We start from the raw sequence: 26244 nt of genomic DNA on the forward strand, positions 1-26244 counted from the left end.
CATTTATGTTTGTAAAATATATCAGCCCTACGGCAGGTCAAGTCAAAATAATGCCTTTCCAAATCCCCCTATTTGGAACCAAACAGTACTGTACAGTCACGTTCCCACTTAAATAAATGTGTCAGCTTCCTCCTTCTCTTGCACAGTGATAATTCTTCAATCAGTATGTGACAAGATAAAAAAAAAGTACTTGGCAGCTGTCACACATCATCAGGGAGGGGGAACCAGACATGGTAGGAGCCCATGGTGGAAAATTAATGAGATCTTCCCTGAAGGCCGTCACAGTTTTGTGACAGCTGGACTCTGAGTGGTTCAGTGCCCTCATTGGGGAGATTTTTCACTATAAATCTTGTTATTGTGCATTCATGGCTAACTATGGCACACCACATTACTACAGTTAGCCATGCTTTGGTTAGCTGGAGATAATTTAAGCAAAATCACAGTGAAACAGTGTTCTGCTAGAGGAGCGGCTACTCTAATTTCATTCCAGAACATCCACCTACCCTTCTTACTTTAACAGGATGGACAGTTAATACAGGGCTATGGTTTATTCAGCATGACTGTGTCTCACTCTGGCAGATTTTACTATACTAGTAATTTACTGGATGTGACTGAGAAACAGTGCAGCACCAGGGGGAAAGTACATGTGTGCCTTCCATGTTTCAGAATCTGTTCACTCCGCTGGTTCCCACAGAGGCCAGGGCAATGCCTTCTAAAGCTGGTGTGAAGCAGAGAACACATTTCCTTCTGCACACAGAAACAAAATGCAAATAGTGACTTTGTCAATGATATCAAGAGGATTTTCTTTTACAAGATAATACAAACAATAATAAAGAAAATAATCCGAAATACAAACTGATTCAAATATGAACATTGATTTGATCCTCATCAGCTCTTTTCTGCCAGCTTTTGTTGAATATTTATTTCAGAATGCATGTCATATAGACAAATCTCCCCATTCATTTCAAACATAAACAGGTTAGATTGTTTGCTCAGTTTTCAGAAATCTACGTCTTAAGTGAATAAGTCAACATACATATTTCATGGTAACCATCTGAAATATTAGAAAATACAGCAGAGGAAAAATCTGTGATATGATCAGAAGGTACTAATTTGACCTCTCAAGTATGAACTTTCATTTCAATCTTTTAGACACTGTGGCCAAAGTCCTTAAATTGCTCATAAAAAAAGTAAATATGAACATCTACATGCGATTCAACTGAAAGATACTACAGTACATCTTGTGGTCGGATTGTTTTGTCAGCTATTCAAAATAAGTTTCACATTGACTCAGTTATTGAATTCATTGATTTATTCTTTCACTTTTGAGAAGTCTTTTAGGATACTGTGTTTCACGACCCTTCCAGCATTTAATTACACTTGATTGTTAAACACTTGATTATGATCAAGATAATTATGGATGAACTGAATATTTATAAGGCCTAAGAATAGCTCACCATGGAACGATACTGGTGTCAAGCAAGAACCAAATTACATTTAAACGAGCCGGCTAATTAAATATCTAAGAGGACTGTCTTCATGAGGGCGCAGGGTGCTTAAAAAACGCTACACTTCATTTTATTTTTAAATTAAAGTGTAGGCTATATGTATGTGCCTCACACTGTAAGGTATACTGCACTAATATTAAACATAACAAAACAAAACAAGTTAGGTTAATTCCTTAGAAAGTTCTCAGAAATAACATTTTGGAACTAGGTTAACCCAAATTTGAGTCCACAGGGTATAACAACATATTGTAAGTCTCTTCAGAAAACAACAGCAGCAGATGATGATATTTCTAGGGCATGTGGAAATGTGTATGTGTATGAAGATCCCAGGATGAATCACCTGTGACCATGCAACACTTCCTGTTTGCGAAACAAGAATCAATCAAAAGCAAGTCTAGACATGATAAATAGCAGCCCCAAGAAACACGTAGCGATTTAATCAGCCTCATGGAGAGGCCGGTTGAAACTGGGTGTCAGGCCACAACCAGAGACAGAGGCCCCCTCGAGGTTAATCTGAACTTTCAAAGAAATCCAATTAAATGGCAGCACTAAGGAGACAAACACTCGTGCGGCATCTTTTGTATAACACTGCTTCTGTACAAGAAAAAATAAGCTATTTTCTCACCATGACACCTAAACAAGGACATAGGGCCCAGTTGCTGCAGCTGATATAAAGTCAGCGTTTCCTTTTGTGCAGTAGAAATGTGGGGTCTGCACTGACACAAAGACTCTTTGTTTATCTGCTCCGTTTGTTTCGATGGGGTCCCATTGCCATCTTTCTCTCTGACAGAAAGGAAAAGATAAGACCACAGTAGGATCCACAATTGAATCGTAACACAATAGGAACTGGGTAGTACTATAATTATATCTCAGATACCAAACCTCTGGTTACTGCCTCCCATTGTGAAAAAAGAAATTGTAAACCTTCAAAATGTTTTTCTGTTATGACATCTTGTGCTTATTGAACAGTATGTGAGAAGAACCTAGTTCTAAAAGGATACAAAAATAGCACACTAGTTGTTAAAATGTGCTCCCAAGGTGTATGAATTTTTTGTCACCTGTTGTGTACTCCTCAGTACAATACAAATGTGTTGATGATTGTTCTGTTACTTTCTTTTGAAACTTTATGAAGGATAATAAAGAAGTCTACTACATGACAACATCCTTACATAAAGGGTACTATATATTAAATAGTCTATTTTGGGGAACATTTTGCTTTAGAAGTGCAACTTGCTAACTAGCAGACAAAATTAAGCAAATATGCACACACACACACACACACACACACACACACACACACACACACACACACACACACACACACACACACACACACACACACACACACACACACACACGGTTGGCTTACTGAAACTTCATGAACTAACTGGAATGATGAAGGTGTAATGGTGTGGTCACAGCATGTCAAAGATGACTGCAGGCAGGAGAGGAAATAATGTGGGCAGTTAGGCGGGGGTTTGCAGAGTTAAAATAAGTGACATCACCTGTGTGTGTGGACCATAGCTGTGTTGGGCCTTTAAATGATAAAGCAACAAGCTAGCCTCCAATAAGCTAATCTTTTCTACACACAATTCATTCAGTCAAACACATAATTAAATTTAATAAAAAATAAACTTAAGTCCTCCCACATCTGTTGTAAAGGACATTTTCTTGTTTTTAGCAGCAGACTATGGCACAGGCTGTTCTCATGAACCCAAAAGAAAGGGCTTTCAAGCGAGGGAGCGGAGTTTGCGTCCCGGGAGAATTAAGAGGAAAACCCAAGACTTTCACCCAGGAAACGAGTGTTTGTGTCTTGGGAGTACAACTTAAAGAGGACCAGTATTAACCCAAAACACAATCTTTTTTCTAATCTTAACAAGTCATTTTGGTGCCTAAACTTAACTGTACAGTCGCTTTTCTGTGGCTAAACTTGTCACAAAACTTGTCTCAAACTGTCATGGCGGCTGTCACCACGTCACCGTCACCGTCACCGTCTCTCTGCTTAAATGTCACGACCGCTAAACTTAACTGTCATGTGGCTGGTTACAGTCACATGTCCGGTCGGCAATCGCCGCAATTTCGAGATAAGATTAAATTGTTGTGCCTGAGTTTTCATACGATATCATACAAACCTGTCAATGAGAATGGGTTTAATGCCAATGCTGCTGGGTCTATTTTAGTAGGTTGGTCCATTGTTTCTGAATTGGAGTATTATTATTATTTTTAAATGGTATTGAAATGATTAGAAAACATTCTTCTAATTACATTTTTTTGTGGAAATATTGCAGGGATTTGGCAAACTTTAAGGGGATTAGTTGAATTTGTCTTATCTATTTTCTGGAATCTAGTGTGACACGAGTCACGACTTCTGTACGCTCTTAGATACTCCCTGTGGTTTTTATGGGGACTGTAAGTGTGAAAGTGCCATGTCATCCCCTTTCCCATATCCCAATTACAATCCCTCTCACCACTTTGTGGACAGTTGAGCAAATGGTCCATAGCTGTTCTTACCTCCACCTCCCCCATCCATGCTCAGCCCACATCAACAGCATGGCAGTTCACTGCTCACACAGTCTACCTCAACCTCTCTGTTTCTATTTTTAGGTCCAATTTGAACTGTGAGAATTCCCATTGTTGCCCTGCATCTGTTGAGAATATTGCATGTGTTTCAGGTACAGTAACCATCATTTAATGCATTCAAGCAATCTCATGCAGTTTCTGACTCACTGGCTTAATGAGCAGTCTTATCTGCACCTCATAATAATACTTGCATATTTGAATGTGTTTAATGAAAGGGCATGTCGCCATGATGCCACCGCTCTAAGTTTGTTTTTAATTAAAGAAAAGTCTTTATTGGGTCTTAATAAGGCACAAACCGAAGGAATGATGTAAGATTTACTGGTACTTCTTGCTACTACTAGCATGTCGTAGCTCTGTGTACAGTGACTGTTGAGACCAAACACTCATATTATCTCTATTCATCTGCTCTATCATTTATGGGTCAGGAAATCCACCCCAATCCCCAGAAAATCCTCCTGATCCTCTAGACTGACAAAGGTGGGGAAAATGGCTATGCTGTGTCAGCATAGCCATTAGCCATTTCCCCCACCTTTGTCAGTTGAGTCTTGCCAGAGCTAAACTTCCATTTGGTGTCACAGATATGGAATGTGCCAACAAATATATATAAATCCTGCTGTCCCATTTCAATCTCCAAATGAAGCGTTCGCTAATTGTAAGCGGACTGTACTAGTTTATAATGAGATCTCTGTCTTTTCAGACTTTAAAGATTAGTACATTACGAGTAAAATCTGATAACTTTAGATTTAGTTATGACAAAACTTCTGTGTTTTAACTTTTTTTTAATGATTCAGCTAATGTTTTTTTCAGTGGATGTACTGTAGAGCTTTCTGGAGATGTGCTTTGCATCGTAAACGAGACTGCAGACTTTGAAAATGTTCATTAATTCTGAGATGCCCCACAGCATACAAATGAAATACTATATCTGAATGTTGAAAATCAGTATTGTTAACCATTTAAGAGCAGAGCTATGGCACATTATGCTTAAAGTAATGGATAAACTGCATTTTAAGTACATATATCTCTTATAATACCATGCACTGATAAGGATCTCACATTAAATGACATCCTCTTTAAGCCACTAACTTCTGATTAAACATGAGTTGCCTGGTGCTTCTTACACAAAAGCCAGCATTTCAATTTCAAAGCTGCCCATTTGATTGAAGCAGCACAGGGTCCCTCTGCATAAATCTTGGCCCATCTCTTGGCGGTGAAACAAATGAGTGTCTTAAATTAAATTTAAGACAATTAGGCTGCCTGCTATATGTAATTGGTTTTCTGGATGGATCAAACGGTTATAACTCAGGCCTGCATTAGAGGAAATGTGGGCGGAATAAGAGATGCAACAAGGGAACTTGGGCAGAGGAGTCCCAGATGTTTCATCAAACAGTTTGGTAATAAGATATCACAGTGTTTCCAATGGCACCCAGTACCATCTGTATCTCTGACTTGCATTTCCTTCTTTTCTCTTTCACCCTGTTCACTACATGGACAAGGCCTTGATAGTCATAGAGAGCAGGATTTTACACAACTCTGTGCCACAGCTACTTCAGAGTCAAAATTCAGATGTCAGGCTCAGAGCATTACCCTCCGTTATCAAATTTCCATATACAACTGGCAGTTAAATTTTTCAGTTCAGCAGAGCTTAATCCAAAGGAGCACTTTCTGGGAAGTAAGGCTGCAGATTTAGCGCAGCAATATTTAGTGTGTTGTGTTGGAAAGTAATTACACCATGCTGAGAAAAAGACCCAAACTGTGCTATGCTACTATTAGGCCTGTTTATGAACATATCATGTAAACTACAGTTTTAGGAAGGGTAGCAACCAAGAGCTGAGAGATGGACAAGTAGCGAACACGCTAGTAAAATGTACGAGGGGAAGATTTTCTGTTCCCTGTGGGGGTTGGCAACTCAGCCCATTTTTGCTTACAAACTGCAGGGTTGGGTTAGGCCTCAAATATTTCTAATGAACATTAAGGGGACTGTGCATTTCTGACAGTGGAAGGCAGCTTAAGGATGCTTAAAAATATGAATGAATGACTATAATGTATACTGTTCAGAAGAAGAAAGTAGTTTTGACAAATTTTGATCTCTTCTTCACCAGTCAGTCAAGCTTCTGAAGTTCGTGGACAACGCCACCCTCATTGGGCTCATCTCTGGTGTGAGTCGGCCTACAGGTGGGAGATTGACCATCTTGTGACTTGGTGCAGTCAGAACAACTTGGAGCTGAACACTCTTAAGACAGTGGAGATGGTTGTGGATTTAAGGAAGAACACAGCCCCACCCGTCCCCCATCACCCTGTGTGGTCGACACTGTGGAGTCCTTCCACTTTTTGGGCTCCATCATCACCCAGGACGTGCTCCTGCGTTGGCTGTCATTTTAATGTCCAATAAATATCACCCACTACCACCAAAAGGAAAGAAATAACACTCAACAATCACGCCTGGATACATGAAGACAGAAACCACTAAAAAGGCAATGAAGTGAATACGATTTCAACAATATGGCATTTAACGGTTGGTGCTCTGAATTGGATCACCACAAACAAACTGATATTCTGAAGCACATGTGTTGAATGTGCACCACACCTGGTTTAATGAAATGTAAGAATATGTCTTTTTTTGCAGACAGGAGAAGCAGCAAAGCAGAACAGTATGGGAGTGACAGCTTCCCTGAAGGAAAAGTTATTGAAGCACAGCAGTATTTATAGACATGGCAAAACATTCTGTTTACTCCCTTCAAATCCTTAAGGAGGAACATGCAGTATTCATTCTCCAGGTCTACATCTTCTATTTGTGGAGGACATTTTATGTATAATGCAAGGCTCTACATGGGATTAGACGGTTTAGATGTTGTGTGGCAAAGACGTAACATCATCATATGCCAGCTAGCACTTAACACTCTAAGGAGAAATGCTCACTAATTGAGGTCAAGGGTGCTCTTTAACCATTTAAAGAAAAAATCCTTTTCAGCCCATTTGTCTGCTCCTTTTAACACAATGAAATGGAGAAGTGTCCCATCGGAGTCCTGTGCTGAAATTAAATGCCTTATAATACGTCGGACCTCTTGTCACTGAGCTGAATTGAAAAGCAGCTCCCTCGTCTGTTGCTGATACGGGAGGGGAAGGGCTACTTTATTCACTAAACGGACCTATTATAGCTTCATCAGAGCCGCTGCAGCTGCTGCGATCTCACGTCAATAGACTTGTCAATCAGAGTCTCCCCAGGATGCTGTGATAGGCTACTTATCAAGGTCCCCTGGACTTAGAGCTGAAAGGTGGAGGAAGAGACTCAAGCGTATATTTGCATATAGTCAAAATATGTAAAACAGAAGAGAATCTGTGTGCATATGGTGTGTCCATTGGATGTATGAGAAAATAAACAAAGCTCTTTCATGGTGGTTGCCTGTCTCTGAGTATTAGTCGGAATATGGAAATTCAGCACTGCTGGCCATGCACTGTTGGTCACACTGTACATTCCCATCTACATCTGAGACCCTATTGTTTTTCACACTGCTCTCACAAACAAAGCTATGTCATATAAAAACATACATGCTGACTTTGTTGTGTTTATGTGTGTTGTCCAGAGACTCAAGACTGAAGTTTAAGAACTGTTTACTTTTAGTTATACACGTTTCTGAGAGACAGAGCTTCCCTGAAAACACACATGATCGCATTGATGAAGGCAATGGGTGGAGCAGCTTTTCAGAGCATTAGTGAAATGATAATGAACTAAATAAAAACACAAATGTCAATCAATGCAAATGCAATTACACATAAAATTAGGAATCATTCATGTCAGTAATAACCTTAGAAGATCAACAAGCACATTTTGGACACTGTTTAGTGCCAACTGGGGAAGTAGTTGGGGGAGGTAGTTTGTCTTTTATGTGTGGCAACAATTGTGTACCACATTCGAAATGGACACCAGAGAGCGGGGTTCATGTCGTAAAGCACCCTAACCCTAAAGCATGACTACAGAAGAAGAAATAATACATTCGAGATCATAAGCAATAAAACAGACCTCAGCTATTTTGAAAATGTTCAGGAGTTTTGTCAGTAGCTTAGAGTGGCTAATTTTAGCTAATGTTGAGAAACTTTAGAGAGATATTGCGGCGTAACTGACATTATAGAATTGTGTTTGGCGAGTGGGTTGAGTAAATTGTATAAAAGAAGTGGACGTAGCCACCGTGACATCACCCATTGGTTTGTGGACTACCCTATGGAAGAGAGGGTGGAGCTATGCCCTAAAGCATACCCTGCTTTATCGTCTACTTGACTGTTAATGGGACCATCATTTACAAAATGACCACCATGCTGTATTGAAAACGACTTGAAATTAGCGATTGAGACCATAAACTCATTGTGAAAATGTTGGGTCATTTTTTCATAGACTTCTATACAACCATACTTTTTTTGGCAACCAGTGGAGTCGCCCCCTCCTGGCCATTAGAAACAATGCAGGTGTAAGGCAGTTCCGCATTGGCTAACCTCTTCAGGCTCGGAGGTTGTGGCTTGAAACCCACTCTCACTGTCTCTTAGTTCAGTTAAATTGGATTATTTCTGCTTCCACGGCAGTTCTGGAAAAATAGTTTAACCTGATGTCAGGTCAGCACTGCAGTCGATATGCCCTTAGTATTCTTTTCTGTGCCACTATTGTCTGAGGGTCTGACATAGTATGTCTTTAGCAAATTAACATATCGTATATCAGCAGTCAACACAGCAAGATAGTCACTGATCACAGTAATTCTGTCTATGTTTTCTCATGAAGGACATATCTCCATCCACCCACAGGAAGAAAAAAATCCTTTTCCAGATTTGAGTTCCAGTCTGTGCACACTGGCTGGTTTATGGGTCTGATGCCCAGTAGAGAGCAGTTAATTGACATTGACTGTTGCGTGTCTACCAATAAAGCCAAGCCCCCCCTGCAGCCTGAGTGCTGCTCAGAGAGCACAGAGGCAGCTCGGGCTGAAAAGGCTACCTCAGAGCATAAATACTAATGGAATTGATTTATACCTCAATTTCCTGTGGGGAGAATTCAGGAGCAGCCTGAAGTGGTGGAAACGCAGCTGCACTGTGCAACCCACAGAGGCTCTGCAGTTCTGTCACTGGATGACCAACTAGGTTTGGTGCCATTATAAAGCTGCACTGGAAAAATGGCTTTGTGAATATAATGGCACACAAGAGGACTGGAAGAAGAGAAACAAAAGGAAGATGTTGTTGGTGTGGATACATTTCAATCTCACCTCCAAAAAATGCTTGGTGAATGGGCTGGTAAGGTAGATTTGTATCCAAATTTAGTTTTGGATGGCAACTAAAACTGTCACCTCTGTAGATTTAGTCTCGTTCTATAGTGTTTTACTAAATGTAGCTTGAGGACGGTTAGTTATTTTGATTCAAGCTTAAAACAGCTCATAGCTGGCTGGCTAAGTAGTAGCCATTAAGCAGCCATTTACAAAAGCTTATGTGCAAACATTAACATAAGGAAAGAGAAGGTTAGCAAGGAAAGTTAAAAAGATGACATAACCTGAATCCATACTCTCATAGGATGGCACAATTCTGCAGGACAGAATTTATGTGCAATAGTGCAATTCAGTATTTTCAAAATATGCTATTGAGTTGCATTATGAGAAGTGTAGGATTACTTTTAGTAACTAGACATGAGAAATCAAGATACCCTTTGCTACCGACTTTTTTTCTTTTTCTTTTGTGTTTTGTTTGTTGAAGTACCCCTTAAAGCAACACTAAAGCACTTTTCCTCTTCGGTCCCCCTACAGGTTGGAAGCGGAATTGTCCATTACCACTGTCATTCGAACTACAGATCCGCTACCTGATCTGGCAAATTTGCATAGTGCGGTTATAGCCGATAGAGAGCCGCAAAGCGAATGCAGAAGTGCCGTTCACCCTGTTACGAGTTGATGAACCACTGAAACGATTTTGGAAACATTATTTTAACGTACAAAAGAATCTTTGGTGTTGCTTTAAAGCAGCATGGCAGAAAGATAAAGATATTTAACAATTATACTGAGGTCTTCCTACCTTAACCAAGTGTTTTAGTTTCCTACCATAACCATATCTTAGTTATACTGAAGCTGCACGTATATAGTCTTTTACTATACTTGTAAAAGTGGAACTATAAAATGCAAAAGACATGTTTCTTAGCAAGCCAAAATGACTGACTGTCAGTCTTGCTTCTTTGACTTGGATCTAAGGAAATTGTCTTGAAATCTGGTTTATAACTTAATTTGCTGTTGTGGACTACACCAGGTATGCTTTTCATTCATGGGAAGCGAAGAGATTGTAGTTAATAGTCAAACTTAATAGTACTGCCATTGCCTCTAGTACTGGTACCATGCTAATAATAACAACATCTCTGGGATCTCTGCTGAGGAACTGGCAGAGCATAAATGACTCAACATCTGTTGCAACAGACAGTGGAAATGATTTTGTTCCCCCCTGCTCTGCAAACCACATGTGCTTATTGAAGCACGGCAGCAAATCACCAAGTTGTCTGCTGTATCAAGGAAATTAAAGTACTTATTTATGTACAGGCTGAACCACAAAATAAATTAATGTGTTCAAATATTTGTTTCTTTTAAACAAGTTGTGCCTTTTTGTAAAGACACAGCCGGAAATGAGGTTAACATGGCAGCTAACCTTTAAAAGTGAAATTTACTGATGTATGAGTGGAAGGTATATAAATGACAAGCTTGGCACAGTACATGCTGAAAGGTGATGAAAACAACCTTTTCAAAAGAACCCTGATTTAAAATCCAAACCAAAACTCTGACAATTAATAAACCTGAAAATGTCAAAGCATCATAATCAAATTAATTTAGTTGTAATGCCGACATCCTTTTTGCGCTGTAATTAAACCCAACTCTGAAGTCAGTGCCGCCCCTAATTTTTCTTTTTCTTGGCATTCCTCCATTATCATTTGTTTGATTTAAAAGGTTTGCCGATCACAGGCCCACTTATGATGAACAAACTGCGATGACCGAGATGCTATTTGCATCGCTTTGACGTCCCTGTGGTGTGCTCACTGTGACACTTTCAAAAGTCTGTTTTTGAAAAACCCTCCAATCATGATTTGAACAACACAGTGCATTCTGTTTACAGCCCTTTTCGCTTTTATTGAATAGATGTTGAAATTCCTTCTGAGAGAAAATGCAACAGCCATGATGAGATGAAAAACAGGATTGACTAACAGAAAACAGCAACATGTGATATACATTGAAGGTCTTTGCACATATACTTCCTTAACCAATGCCATGCAATGGCATGTGATCCATGACTCACGTCACGTCAAGTCAGGGATGATTTTGCCTCCCCAACCAGAAATACACTGTACGTCACGACGACTGCTTCCATATATTATTCTTTTTTTTAATTTTACACAGAAGGAGCAGCAGCCAAAGGCCTGCTGCAGAACTATTTGAATGCAGAAACACAAGACGATGAAAAATTATATGAAATCACTTTATTCTCAGTGTGCGGTGATTCCATTTTTGCAGGAAAGTTACAGACTGAAATATCTGTCTAAAATGGCATGCAGTGAGGCTAACAGGTGGCGCTTTGAAACACATAGAAGACACAAAACGATTATCAACAACCTTGCCTACGTCGCACACCATAAGCATGCATACATTTTGTCAACAAATAGGGAGATAGAGAGAGGAGGGAGAAGGGTGAGAAGATTTCGCAGTACAAAAGAATGCAAATTTCAAAAATACCAACCACCAGAGGACAGAAACAGGACTGGCTACAGACGGGAAAGAAAAATACTGCACGACAGTAAGCATCTTCTCAACACGTACAGAACGGAGAAAGACAGATGCAAAGAGAGAGAAACATCAGACAGTTACATTCAAGTCACATCAAAGGAGTAATTTTTTTTTACGTGTCATATTTTTCAGGCAGTTTTTTAATCATATTAATGGCTGTTTGAGCGGCACAAATAAGTGACTTCAAACTGAAGTGGATTTCTGACAACTTGACAAATACATATTGATAACACATGACTTGGGCAGTAGTCTATAAGCCATTTAGAGCTCAACCAATTGACATTTACAAGATAATGATTAACGGGTGTTTGACCGTGTTGGTGGAAGATATGCAAAGGGTGAAAGGATTTCAGAGCACACCAGTTTGGAAAAGACTCACTGGTAGCTTGATGAACTGCACAAACTGATGATGATTGGTGATGAAGGTTTCATCGCTGGGAAAGTCCTCTACTTGGGTTGACTGGGCAGTAATCATAGCTTTCTGGAATATTCTTGGGCCAAAGAAGAGATATGTAATTTATGAATAAAAGTTGGTGTACAGTATGCTTGCTAGGCCACTGGCAATGCAATTGTTCAATTTAAGTCCAGGGCTAATAATGCTAAGAGAAGGCTATGGTTTAAACTTCTATTCAAACTTAAAGCTAAAATACCTGAGAATTTCAGAATAAATAAGATGCAGTAAATAAATACAATGAAACCTCTTGACTGAGCCTACAACTACCAGCACTATTCTTTGGTTTGATTGGATAACTACTCTGATTATGGATTCATGTGTTGTTGATGCTCGGTTCAATAAATGCAAACAACTATGGTTGCCAACTATATGCTAACACGCTGAACGGAGGCTGGCAAAGGCAGTTTACTAGAACAATAAAATCACAAGAAGTTCAATAAATGTGCTCTACAGGTGACCTCACTGTGCCCTAGGATGTTTTTTTTTAATATATATTTAACATGATTACAGAGCTCACAACGCGCAAGATTTCCCACGTCTATGCCACAGGAATGCACACGTTCAGAATGAATGGTATTTCATGTTAAGCTAGCTCAATAAAAACAGCGGCAATGTGGCAAAAAAGAAAACGTTGATATCACTTACAGCTACTGTGCTCATGTGAATCACAAAAACATTTTCTAACAAAATTGTATCACAAGTTTGAACTGATCTCTGCTAATAGCACATTTATGCTTTCCCTTAAACTTTGTGTGGGATTTTCTTTTCTGTACATGGCAGCTATAAATAACTCTGCATTTAGTTGGTCAAGTCATTATTCCTCACATGTATATTTGATTCTTTCTAGTAACTATTCAGGCTATAGCAACATCAAATTTAAGTTTCATCATGATACTTGTAGGATAACAAAGGCATCGACTGAGGCCGGCTGTAAATATCCACGTTTGTGTTTTACCAGCACAAGTCTGGTGGAATGTCTGAAATATCTGGAATGTTCTAACAAGACACTGTGGAATGAAGGACATAAAACAAGACATATGGAGAAACCTTAGATTTCATCCTAATATGAACCCCCTTTAAATTTGTCCCATTACATTTACAAGCAGGACAGATTGGACTCTACTGAGCAGGTAAACATTTTCTCTTGTACGGTCATGGAGCTTTCATGTTTTTCATCTAATTTGTCATTAGCATGTATTGTTAATGTATGCCTTTGAAAACAGTTTGATTTGCCGTTTGGCTTATGATTTCGAACACAAATCCTGATTGTGCTCAAATTCTGTAACACATGACTGAACATTTTTTACTACACGAAACAAATCCCCCCCCCATTCTCTTTTATAATCAAGTATGTCTGACCTATACAAAGGCTTTACTGTCACTATGCTGACACATCTGTGCCTTTAATGTCGACTAACACATTAAGGAGAACGTTTAAGCACACAACACTGAAGATTGTCTGTTATTGCTGATTTAGGTTTAACCAACGGACACAGGACAACTTCATCTTGAACAATATATTGCACTATTGTCACTGTCTGTTCACATATAGTGTGTTCACAACATGGTTGTGTTTGTGAAGTTTCTTTTTTTCTTACAAAAAAATTGATGGAAATGTCAACAAAAATCCAAATTAGCTGGCCTGGTCTAAGATTTACACATGCTACTGCAGAAGCAGAGCGAGCGACACCTGCCACAGGACATAAAAAAGTGAGTGTTCAAACACAAACATGTACAGCAAGTAAATGTATAGTAAGAATGTCACCTAACTGCTTTTGAGACGAACGTCATGTATGGAGAACATTCATAGTTTTCCCCATGGAAGAACATTTCAGACACAAAGTCAATGATCTCTTACTGGTGGACAAGATGTCAATTAGATAAAAATGGAAAACCAGTTATTGCCTCATATATTAATGTATTTCGCTTTATCATAACAAATGCAATGGTATCCAAATGTGTACTTCACTTCACAAAAGTTAACTGCATGCTTGAAAAAAAAAGTGAACAAAACAAAATTGTCTCATTTTAAATGAATTCCATCACTTTCTGGTTTTACAGGTGATGTTTTGACTCTACCAGTGCTCATATTACACGTTCACAATAAACCAAAGGGGACATAAAGGGGACAGTTTACAGGGTGAATCCTCACAACGGAAAACTAATAAAAATGGATTTATATACACTGTATGTATCAAATATTAGCAAGAACAGAACAGGAAAATTCAATCAAATTTTGATATGATTTGGATAATTTCCTAAAAGTTAAAAATATGGCTTATACTCTTAGTCATCTTGTTATATGTCATATTTCACTCATATATAATTCTCTCTTTTTTCATAACTAGAGGCTATTTACAAACAAAAAGGGTGAATGATGGGTGATATCTGATTTTATTCTAAGTGCCCGACATTTAAAAAAACGTGGCATAAGATTTGCCTTGAAGTAAAGACATTAGATCTGTGTCGGTGTTACATACTCTTAGAATAGGGTTATCAAGAAAGATGCTCTGTATGAGAGATTAAAAAGTATATATCACCATCAGAGATCAGCTATTTTAAATCAAGGACAAAGTCATGCCAAGTTCCCAGGAAAACTTAGAAGTTGGGTTAAAGGGGCTGGAGGGTGGAGAAAAGTGTGACTGCAGGTTTAGGCGGGGCAGGGTGGTATACGGCAGTAGTCTTGGTTCGATGAACGTTACGAACGTTATGAAAGTAGATTAACAAAGTTAACCACATTTCACCCAACACTGTTACTTTTTATTGAACATATCCATGAGCGGGGTTGGGATGAATTTCATGACCGTATCCACGATGCTCTCCTCTTCCTCCTCGTCGCCGCAGCCGGTGGGAACCGCCTTCTTGGGACGGGTGAGGCTGCCCTCGGAGGCCTGCTCCATAGCAGCCGCTGCCTCGGCTTCCTTCTCCTCCTTCTTCTTGATGCCATACTAAACAGGACAGACAAAAAGAATACATATTAAGCCCCGTTCAGATTTATTTCTCGAGGGGTCACTGGTTTGAAGTTAAACCTTTTTTTAAACAAATTTAGGAAAGACGCTCACGTCCTTTCTTGCAAAGATTTAGATTTTGATTGAGACCTCTTTCATTTCTGTCCGCTCCCTATGAAACTAGAACCGAGAGGTAATTAGTTTAGCTTAGCATATCGACTGAAAGCAGGGGGAAGCTCCAGGAAGTCCCATAACTTTCCATTAAACCACTGTCTTTTAGGGAAGGCTAACTGTTCCCCCTACTTTTTAGTCTGTAAGCTAAGCTAGGCTAATTGCCTCTTGGCTCCTGCTACATAATTAGCACACACACATGAGAGCTTTATCAAATGTATCGTTAAACTCTCAGCAAGAAAGCAAATAAGTTTAATTTCCAAAATGTTAAACTATTTCTTTCAGCACTTTTGCACCATCCCTACCTACAGTACATTGTGTCCAGTAATGGGCTCTGGTTTTGTTCCTACTGTGAAAGTGCAACTTTTATTTAGTTTTTTTTTACTCATATTTAACCAAACACGTTACAACATTATCAAGAGTGGAGCCATCAGCGCCAAGCATAACTGTATTTCCATTTGTTGCAATAAATGGTTAAATCGGTAACACTTTACTTGAAGGTATTGACATAATCATGACATGACAATGTCATAACAATGACATGACACTGTCATGAACGTGTCAAACATTATAAACAAGTCATAAACGTTTATGACTTCTGTCATTAAGTGTCATTCGGTTTTTGTCATGACAAGTTGACATTGTGTGAGTTGTCTTGATTATGACAACTTGACATTAATCAAAATGACATTACCAGAAGTTGTCTTGGTCATGACAAGTTGAGATTAAATTAGTTTGGGATGTCTTTGTAATGACAACTTGACATTAACCAGGATGACATTACCAGAAGATGTCTTTGTCATGACAACTTGACATAATGTCATCCTGTTTAATGTCAAGTTGTCTTAAAAAGGACACTCAAAAGAACTGTAATGTCAAGTTGTCATGACAAATACATCTTCTGGTAATGTCATCCTGGTTAATGTCAAGTTGTCATTACAAAGACACCCCAAACTAATTTAATGTCAACTTCTCATGACCAAGACAACTTCGGGTAATGTCACTTTGACTAATGTGAAATTGTCATAATCAAGACAACCCAAACAATGTCAACTTGTCATGACAAAAACAGAATGACACTTAATGACAGAAGCCATAAACGTTTATGACGTGTTTAAAACATTTATGACATGTTCATGACAGTGTAATGTCATTATGACAGTGTCATGTCCCAATTATGTTGATACCTTCAAGTAAAGTGTTACCGTTAAATCTATGACGAACGTGTTCCTGTCTGAAATGATTTCTATGTTTAGAATAAAGGTGGGAACAGCTTTTCCCCTCACTTCAAAAAGGAAGAAAGAAGCCTGGTGCTCACTCACTGCTGAGAATACTGTGACTGACTTCAAAATGTGGCAATTTTTACTTTACTTAAAAAGTAGAGATGCGTGAGGCGTGAAATGATCATTTTATGCAATTGAGGTAAATTGGTTGAAAATGATTGGTACTCTTGCAAAGTAATTCACATTTCTTCATTTGCATGAATTAGCTTCAGGCTGCTTCCTCATTAAGTTTAAGCACAATGTACTGCAGCTTTTTTGCATCCTGCATGAACAGCAGTTACTATCGATTTCTTGAATTAGATGCAGGCTTGGAGCTGAAGATAAATTTTGTTTTCGTGCTTGTGCTTCTGGGTTTGGGAGTGCACATGGGAGTTTTAACTGCTGCTTGGTCTAATTTGACCTTTTTGGATATTTTATGTACCAATTACAGGCAGAGGCACATAAGCGGAGTAATGTACAATGCTAACGATTCGCGTACAAAGCCCTGAGCCACAACAAACTTCAATTAAATCAAGACTGTGTTTAGAGGAGAAAGAGCACAAAATTGCAATTTAAACATAGAAAGAATAACAACAGCTGGGAAATATGTTCACCAGCGCCTTGCTTATAGCTGTCTTGTGCAATTTTAGTCATCTCTCCGTAATACTCATCAAATGTAAAAACACAATACGAAAAAACACAATAACAACTGGACAAATTACATCTGCTGAGGAAGCCCATGTGAAATGATCCAAAGGTCTGGAAAAGCTACTAAATGGAACTTGTGGTTGAGATTGTTTTGTCAACTGCTACTTTCAAGTGTTGGGGCGAGAGGGTTCCAGGTTCAAACCTGCTGGCCAGCTTGGGCCCTTCTTCTGTGTGGAATTTGCATTTCTCCCCGTGTTTGCGTGGGTTATTCCCCGGGTTCTAACATTTCCTTTAGGTTAATTATTGACTCTAAATTGCCGTAGTAATTGAGCATGAATAGTAGTCTGTTTCTATGTGTCAGCCCTGTGATGAACTGGCAATCTGTCCAGGGTGTACCCCACCTCTCGCCCAGTGTCAGCTACAATATGCTCCTCTTCCACCATCCCCACCCTGAATAGGATAATTGGTTACTGATAATGGATGGACGGATGCTTCCAAGTTCAAGAATAAACTTTCAATTTCAACTACATCATGTAATGCCATTTAGACACCAAAGAATCCCTCGCCTGCTGATATTTTGGAGAAGGTTGTTGCACAATGACAACATGAAACAAACAAGTCTGGACAGGCTAAGACAAAGTACCACTAATGATCCACGTCAGCTTAAACACTGCTTCCTTAATTGAACTTGAATCTTTTATTAATTTGAACAGATGGGGAGTAGATGATATTAGTTCTAACTTCAAGATCATTTCAGTATCATTATCTTGTTTGCATTTGTTTTGATGAAAATGTTCTGGATCTGGATTCACTGTTACCTAAAGTATAGTTTGAGTAAAATGACTACAGGTGGACTGCAGAGCACAGGAAGGTCAACAGGATGGTTGATCTTGAGGCAGAGATGTGGAAAATGAGCTGGACTCCTCCATGACCTCTCTGCTGCACTCCCAGGGGGCCGTGAATGTGATTCTGCAGCAATAAATATTTTAAAGGAAGACTACTAGTGTCCATTTCCGCTGTGCAGATGTTTTCGAGGCGGGGGCAGTGTAAGCATCTGTGTGTGTCTTTTTAGAGTAAAGTGAAGCAATGGGGTTGTTGAGGAAAAAGTAGTCAGGTTTTTAAATATTTTGTTTGCCATTATTCAAATTAGTTTGCCATTGTTTTTAAAGTTTGCATCCAGCTCAATAATATCTGCTTTTAAAACAAAAGCTTTCAAGGAAAATAGGAGACATTATTTAATGTGTAAGTGATGGGCTAGAGTCTGGAAAATCATTTGTAAAAGAATAACAACTAAATAGAAGAATGTTTGTAATGGACTTTCAAGGCTAAAACACACTGATAAATAATAGCATCTGGCTGGTTGTTTGACAGCTGCTTCACTTCTCCATCCATCCATCTTCTTCCGCTTATCCGGTAACGGGTCGCGGGGGTAGCAGCTCCAGCAGGGGACCCCAAACTTCCCTTTCCCGAGCCACATTAACCAGCTCCGACTGGGGGATCCCGAGGCGTTCCCAGGCCAGGTTGGAGATATAATCCCTCCACCTAGTCCTGGGTCTTCCCCGAGGCCTCCTCCCAGCTGGATGTGCCTGGAAAACCTCCCTAGGGAGGCGCCCAGGGGGCATCCTTACCAGATGCCCGAACCACCTCAACTGGCTCCTTTCGACGCGAAGGAGCAGCGGCTCTACTCCGAGCTCCTCACGGATGACTGAGCTTCTCACCCTATCTCTAAGGGAGACGCCAGCCACCCTCCTGAGGAAACCCATTTCGGCCGCTTGTACCCTGGATCTCGTTCTTTCGGTCATGACCCAGCCTTCATGACCATAGGTGAGGGTAGGAACGAAAACTGACCGGTAGATTGAGAGCTTTGCCTTCTGGCTCAGCTCTCTTTTCGTCACAACGGTGCGATAAATTGAGTGTAATACCGCACCCGCTGCGCCGATTCTCCGACCAATCTCCCGCTCCATTGTTCCCTCACTCGCGAACAAGACTCCAAGGTACTTGAACTCCTTCACTTGGGGTAAAGACTCATTCCCTACCTGGAGAAGGCACTCCATCGGTTTCCTGCTGAGAACCATGGCCTCAGATTTAGAGGTGCTGATCCTCATCCCAGCCGCTTCACACTCGGCTGCGAACCGATCCAGTGAGTGCTGAAGGTCACAGGCCGACGATGCCATCAGGACCACATCATCTGCAAAAAGCAGCGATGAGATCCCCAGCTCACCAAACTGCAACCCCTCTCCACCCCGACTACGTCTCGATATCCTGCCATAAATACTACAAACAGGATTGGTGACAAAGCGCAGCCCTGGCGGAGGCCAACTCTCACCTGAAACGAGTCCGACTTACTGCCGAGAACCCGGACACAGCTCTCGCTTTGGTCGTACAGAGATTGGATGGCCCTGAGAAGGGACCCCCTCACCCCATACTCCCGCAGCACCTCCCACAGTGTCTCCCGGGGGACCCGGTCATACGCCTTCTCCAGATCTACAAAGCACATGTAGACCGGTTGGGCATACTCCCAGGCTCCCTCCAGGATCCTTGCGAGAGTAAAGATCTGGTCCGTTGTTCCACGACCAGGACGGAATCCGAATTGTTCCTCTTCAACCTGAGGTTCGACTATCGACCGAACCCTCCTTTCCAGCACCTTGGAGTAGACTTTACCGGGGAGGCTGAGAAGTGTGATACCCCTGTAATTGGCACACACCCTCTGGTCCCCCTTTTTGAAAAGGGGAACCACCACCCCGGTCTGCCACTCCTTAGGCACCGTCCCTGACTTCCACGCAATGTTGAAGAGGCGTGTCAACCAAGACAACCCCTCCACACCCAGAGCTTTAAGCATTTCTGGACGGATCTCATCAATCCCTGGGGCTTTGCCACTGTGGAGTTGTTTAACTACCTCAGCAACTTCCACCAGGGAAATTGACGACAATCCCCCATCATCCTCCAGCTCTGCCTCTACCATAGAGGGCGTATTAGTCGGATTTAGGAGTTCCTCAAAGTGCTCCTTCCACCGCCCTATTACCTCCTCAGTTGAGGTCAGCAGCGTCCCATCCTTACTGTACACAGCTTGGATGGTTCCCCGCTTCCCCCTCCTGAGGTGGCGAACGGTTTTCCAGAAGCACCTTGGTGCCGACCGAAAGTCCTTCTCCATGTCTTCTCCGAACTTCTCCCACACCCACTGCTTTGCCTCTTTCACGGCAGAGGCTGCAGCCCTTCGGGCCCTTCGGTACCTTGCAACTGCCTCCGGAGTCCCCTGGGATAACATATCCCAGAAAGACTCCTTCTTCAGTCGGACGGCTTCCCTGACCACCGGTGTCCACCACGGTGTTCGTGGGTTGCCGCCCCTTGAGGCACCTAAGACCCTAAGACCACAGCTCCCCGCCGCAGCTTCAGCAATGGAAACTTTGAACATTGTCCACTCGGGTTCAATGCCCCCAGCCTCCACAGGGATGCACGAAAAGCTCCGCCGGAGGTGTGAGTTGAAAGTCTGTCGGACAGGGGCCTCCTCCAGACGTTCCCAGTTCACCCGCACTACCCGTTTGGGTTTACCAGGTCTGTCCAGAGTCTTCCCCCACCCTCTGACCCAACTCACCACCAGATGGTGATCAGTTGACAGCTCTGCCCCTCTCTTCACCCGAGTGTCCAAAACATACGGCCTCAGATCAGATGAAACGATTATAAAATCGATCATTGACCTTTGGCCTAGGGTGCTCTGGTACCAAGGACACTTATGAGCATCCCTATGTTCGAACATGGTGTTCGTTATAGACAATCCATGACTAGCACAGAAGTCCAACAACAAACAACCACTCTGGTTTAGATCAGGGAGGCCGTTCCTCCCAATCACGCCTCTCCATGTGTCTCCATCTTTGCCCACGTGCGCGTTGAAGTCCCCCAGCAGAACTATGGAGTCCCCTACTGGAGCCCCATACAGGACTCCATTCAAGGTCTCCAAGAAGGCCGAATACTCCGAGCTCTTGTTTGGTGCATACGCACAAACAACAGTCAGAGTTTTCCCCCCCACAACCCGCAGGCGTAGGGAGGCGACCCTCTCGTCCACCGGGGTAAACTCCAACGTAGCGGCGCTCAGCCGGGGGCTTGTGAGTATCCCCACACCCGCCCGGCGCCTCACACCCTGGGCAACTCCGGAGAAGAAAAGAGTCCAACCCCTATCCAGGAGTATGGTTCCAGAACCGAGACTGTGCGTAGAGGTAAGCCCCACCAGATCCAACTGGTAGCGCTCCACCTCCCGCACAAGTTCCGGTTCCTTCCCCCACAGAGAGGTGACGTTCCACGTCCCCAGAGCCAGCGTCTGCTGCCCGGGTCTGGTCCGTCGAGGCCCCTGACCTTCACTGCCACCCATGTGGCAGCGCACCCGACCCCAGCGGTTCCTCCCACAGGTGGTGGGCCCATGGGTTGTGCTTCACTTCTGGTCTTATATATATATATATATATATATATATATATATATATATATAAATAAAACACTGAATTTGAAGGATTCCTTCTGCAGCCAGTGAGACCATTTGGGCTCCATCTCCTTTAAGTTCTTCATCCCCTGTCAGCTAATAAGACGCAGCTTTGTGATCCCCGGTCTTAAAGCGCAAATGTTTTTTCTCAACAATAATGGCAGCAATAAATGCCAAACCAGTTCCTGCTATAAAACTAAAGGGTCAATCAGCAGGAAGCTGCAGCAAATAAAACTATCAGTGAAAGACAGTAGAGTTTATATCTAATACTTGGACTCTTCATCTTTATCTCTTCACTCTTGGCATGCTTATGGCTACAATAACAGCAGACCATTAAACTAATTCACATGACATGAATGCTTTTATCTTTTTTGTAGGAATAATTTATACATTTATAATATGTATGTAAATGATTGGCTTCATTATTTGACAGTGAAGATGGGGAGGTATTCCAACATGGATAGAGACGAGTATCATTTATCCATCTTTAGAATAACTTGTGAAAACAACATGTTCATTCAAAATTGGGTACCTTTGCACTAGATTTGAAGAGTGGAATCATGCGTGTTAGTTCAATATCTAAGAAATGTCTCTTCCAGACTTTATGACAGTAAAACATGGGTGTGATTGGTTGCTGGATATCTCCTCTGTATCTCCCTCTGCTCCCTTGTTTGTTCTCTACTTTCCCTCTATGGCGCTCTGTTTTGTTCTCTCGCAATCTGTCTTAGTCGGTCTCTCTCTCACCCTCAGACTTGTTACAAAATTACAAAAGCCTGCATCAGTTGAAAGAGAAGACAGTCATGCTTAGTCAGCCCCTCACCACTCACGATAATCAAACACTTTCCAAAGATATGCTGTCATATCGCTCCGTCTCCCTCGTCTCTATTCTTTCCAAAACTAAACTAAAGGTCCACTGGGCATCAGTTTGAGGATCAGTTCTGCATTCCAAAGATAGCGTCACAAGGGCTACACATGGAACAGTTTTAAACCCAACTTGAAAGCTCTCAAAGAGTGTTCTAGTCAAATATTCAATGAAATATTAGCAATGTCAAGAAGAACATTTGACTGCAAGCTGCAGACACTTTGATGATGATGCCATTAATTAACATTTTACAACAGATGAATTAAATAGTAAGCATGAATTTATCAAAGACAAGATAATCTTGCAGAGACAAAAAAGGGATCAGTAAGATAAAAAAAGTCACTTTGAAGCTTTTAAAACTGATTTTCATCACCAAGGAACCCTGTTCGTGTTAACGGAACCACATACAGCACACTTGTGTTCACGAACCTGACCAGTCTGCAACATATGCGATGCACCTCACAGTACAGACAACTGCTTTAGATTATCCAGGTTAACTGCGAAAATTGTCTCTGCAAAGACATGCTGCTGTTGGGTCTTTAAAATAAAAGTGGAATTTAATTAATCGCCATTGTATTATGGGGCTGGCAGAAATCTTAGGGGTAAAAACTCAACATATCTGCAAACAACATGTCTGCAAAACATGTCTTCCTGTAATGTAGATGAACTCATCCTTCAATCATGCTTTAGTCGGATATTTTAGGGACATTTTTAAATAAAATGAATGTTTTGCAGAAAGTTAATATACACATATTAATCCAGGCAACATTAAGGGTTCAGTATGCATCACACTAAAAAAGTAGCGCGATCAATCATACAAATGGAGATAACGGTGCACACTTTCAGAAAGTCTCTCCACAAATGCATTCATGGTGTCATAATTGTGTGTTATAATTGTGTTATAATCGTTTTTTTCACACGAAAAGTGACAAACATAGTTGTGCAAAGAATTAAAGAGGGCTTGAAAGAGACGTTCAAATCCTATTACTTTCACAGCTGGCCAATCGGTACTTAAAGTGGGCATGTTTGTCTGTTTGTCAGTTTCGGAAAGCGGGATTCAGATGCTGTCCAATGATTCCACAAGCAAACAAGAACCTTTATTATCTGTATTGGAATATTTTTTACCTTATCTCTAATGCCCTGTCGAAGGTTTTCTCTCTCTGCCTCCATTTTTGCATATTTGGCCTTCCTCTCCTCCTCCTGTTGTCTCAGTGCCTCTTGCCTTTCTTCCTCTTTTTTTGCAGCATCGGGATCCTTCTCCTCCTCCCCACCAAGCATCTTGCCCATGTCTTTGGTGGCCCCTGTTGTTGGTGGAGAGAGAGAGAGAGAGAGAGAGAGAGAGAGAGAGAGAGAGTAAAGTGAGAAATAATACAAATTGTCAGGAAAAAATCTTTATTATTATTATTCACAGTAATTGCACATAATAGATTTCAGTTATCCGCTGTTGCTAACCATTTTGTGTGCACAGTGATACATCTAGCATTTGGATAATTCAATAGACATTGCTTTGTATTTCAATCCATTTCAGGCCAGTGAAAGAGCACCACAATCTTCCCTTGAGTGAAGCAAAGACAAAAGTGTCTTTGTGTCAAGTGTGATCAGATGGAACAAGAGGTGAGCGCCACAAACAAGAGTCTGAGATAAAAGACACTGCAATAAATTATTAGCAATTCTCTTGATTGCCTTTGTGCTGCTCACTTTGTCCTTTGCTATCTCCAACAGGAATTTCAGCCTCATGCAACGCGTCCACTTGTACTAAGGGTCAAGCCCTGAGAACAAAAGGCTTTGAGTGCTGTTGAAAGAACCATAATAAACCAACACTGGAGGTCACTCTGCTACTAATCCCATCATACGTGTTAGATAGGCTAAACAAGAGACCAAGCAAATATACATTTATAATTATTTTCTGTTTATTACAATTTGGACTTGTATTGTAGCTTTGACTTTTGTTTGTTTCCTTATTTCATCACTTCTAACTGCTAATTATTTTTGGAAATTAGGCATTTCCTACCATACCATTACCATTACTGTTAACTTGCTCTGGATCGGAGCATCAGTTCATATTTTAAGTGTAAATGTAATGGTTCTTTTTCTGATGATGGCAAAAGACAGTCTAGAAAGACGCAAAAAAGAAAATGTGTGGAGCATCTGGTGTGTGCTGCGGGCATCAAATGACATGCTTCACATGTCATCACACAGCCGGTGTGTTTTGTCCTACTACCCCAGTATCCCTAGGACCTGTAATGTCCAATGCCAATCCGGAAACAAGTACCCTATGTCCTTTTATGTAGGGATGTAGAGAGTAAGGGTGAGAAGGTTGTGGTGAAGACCAGAGTTCTCGATCTGTTTTATAATTGCCTAACCTTAACCTTACACAATGTGCCACAACCACAACCACTCCCTAATGTTAACCATACTGTATCAACCATGCGCAGATATTGCAGAAAAAAAAGATTTATTTATAGTTGGCAGTGAACATTAAAAACTTCTGCTGGTGTGTGCACACGGTCAACACTGTTCGAGCTGTCAGGTAGCAAGCCATAACAAAGCATATAAAGCCATTTGCTGCCATTCACTCCTGTGCAACACGAAAACAACATCCACACAGAGAGACAGAGGGAGATGGTCCTTCACCTGAAAACATGTTGTTTTGTCAGTTCATACAGCAGAACCTTGTAGAGTTATTTTCTTGCAGTAACACTCATAAGAACTAGTCTTAGAGAATATTTCCGTCTGCTTTGCCCCACAGGCCAAACCAAACTGCTATATGGGCCTGCAAACTTTCCGCCTGATTTGTTGCTGGTAGCTTGAGGAGATTTCCCAAATCTTGTATGCATAGCAAGCTGACTCTGTTGCAGAAAATCCCTTCTCACTTCAGGGATATTAGATTCTTCTATGGTCATGCTGAACAGAGACATTTTTGAAAATTAAACTTGTTAAACTTTAGCGTCTGAAGATTCAAATTAAAATCACATGACATGATGACAAGAAAGTACCAAGATATATCTCATAAAGTCCAAGCTCAAACAAGACATAAGACATGATCTATTTTCCCATTCTCATTAGAAGTGATCACTACTAAAATGTAAATTATTGCTAGTAAAGTGTATAAAATTAGGTTACAATATGGATATACAGTAATGTAGCATTTTTAACACATGATTAACTCAATCTGTTTAATCTTGTTTAGTTACAATTATTCTCTCATTAAAAGAAGTATTTTGCAGTATACATTAGCTGTCATATCAGACTGATGAACCTCTTTTTTGGGGCCTACTGCTGATGTTTTTGACTTCTTTGCAACTGATGCCATTTTATCTCTTGTATTTCACATGTTGAAGTGCCTCTGCCAAGCTTCCACATGACTAATCTCGATGCTCAGGGCTAATTAACTTGTCTGATTGTGACAAAGTTGCTGTGTAGAAGCGTGAGACAGTTGTCGTTCCCAAAAGCCTTGGTGTCATCAAACGCTGCCAGCTGTGGAGTCTGGGAACGGTAAGCAAAACGACAAAGCTCCAGAGGAAGAGCAGAGAGCCTTAACTGCAGTTAGAAAAACATGGAAAC

The 26244-nt window shown here is 41.0% G+C and overlaps 1 protein-coding gene across 5 annotated transcripts in view; it reads right to left on the bottom strand.

The window, feature by feature from the left end:
• Positions 1-11547: 11547 nt before the first annotated feature.
• The window catches only part of LOC116062481 (complexin-1), a 60702-nt gene continuing 46005 nt past the window's right edge, over positions 11548-26244 (bottom strand). For all 5 annotated transcript variants that reach the window (XM_031317163.2, XM_031317164.2, XM_031317166.2 and 2 more), the window contains exons 3-4: positions 23806-23981; positions 11548-15268 (exon numbers count right to left, since the gene is read on the bottom strand). In XM_031317163.2, coding sequence (XP_031173023.1) covers positions 15074-15268; positions 23806-23981 — 371 coding nt within the window. In that variant the 3' untranslated portion in view covers positions 11548-15073. The remainder of the gene's footprint in view (positions 15269-23805; positions 23982-26244) is intronic.

The sequence above is a fragment of the Sander lucioperca genome, chromosome 1, assembly GCF_008315115.2.
Source record: "Sander lucioperca isolate FBNREF2018 chromosome 1, SLUC_FBN_1.2, whole genome shotgun sequence".
In the NCBI taxonomy this organism is placed as follows: domain Eukaryota; kingdom Metazoa; phylum Chordata; class Actinopteri; order Perciformes; family Percidae; genus Sander; species Sander lucioperca.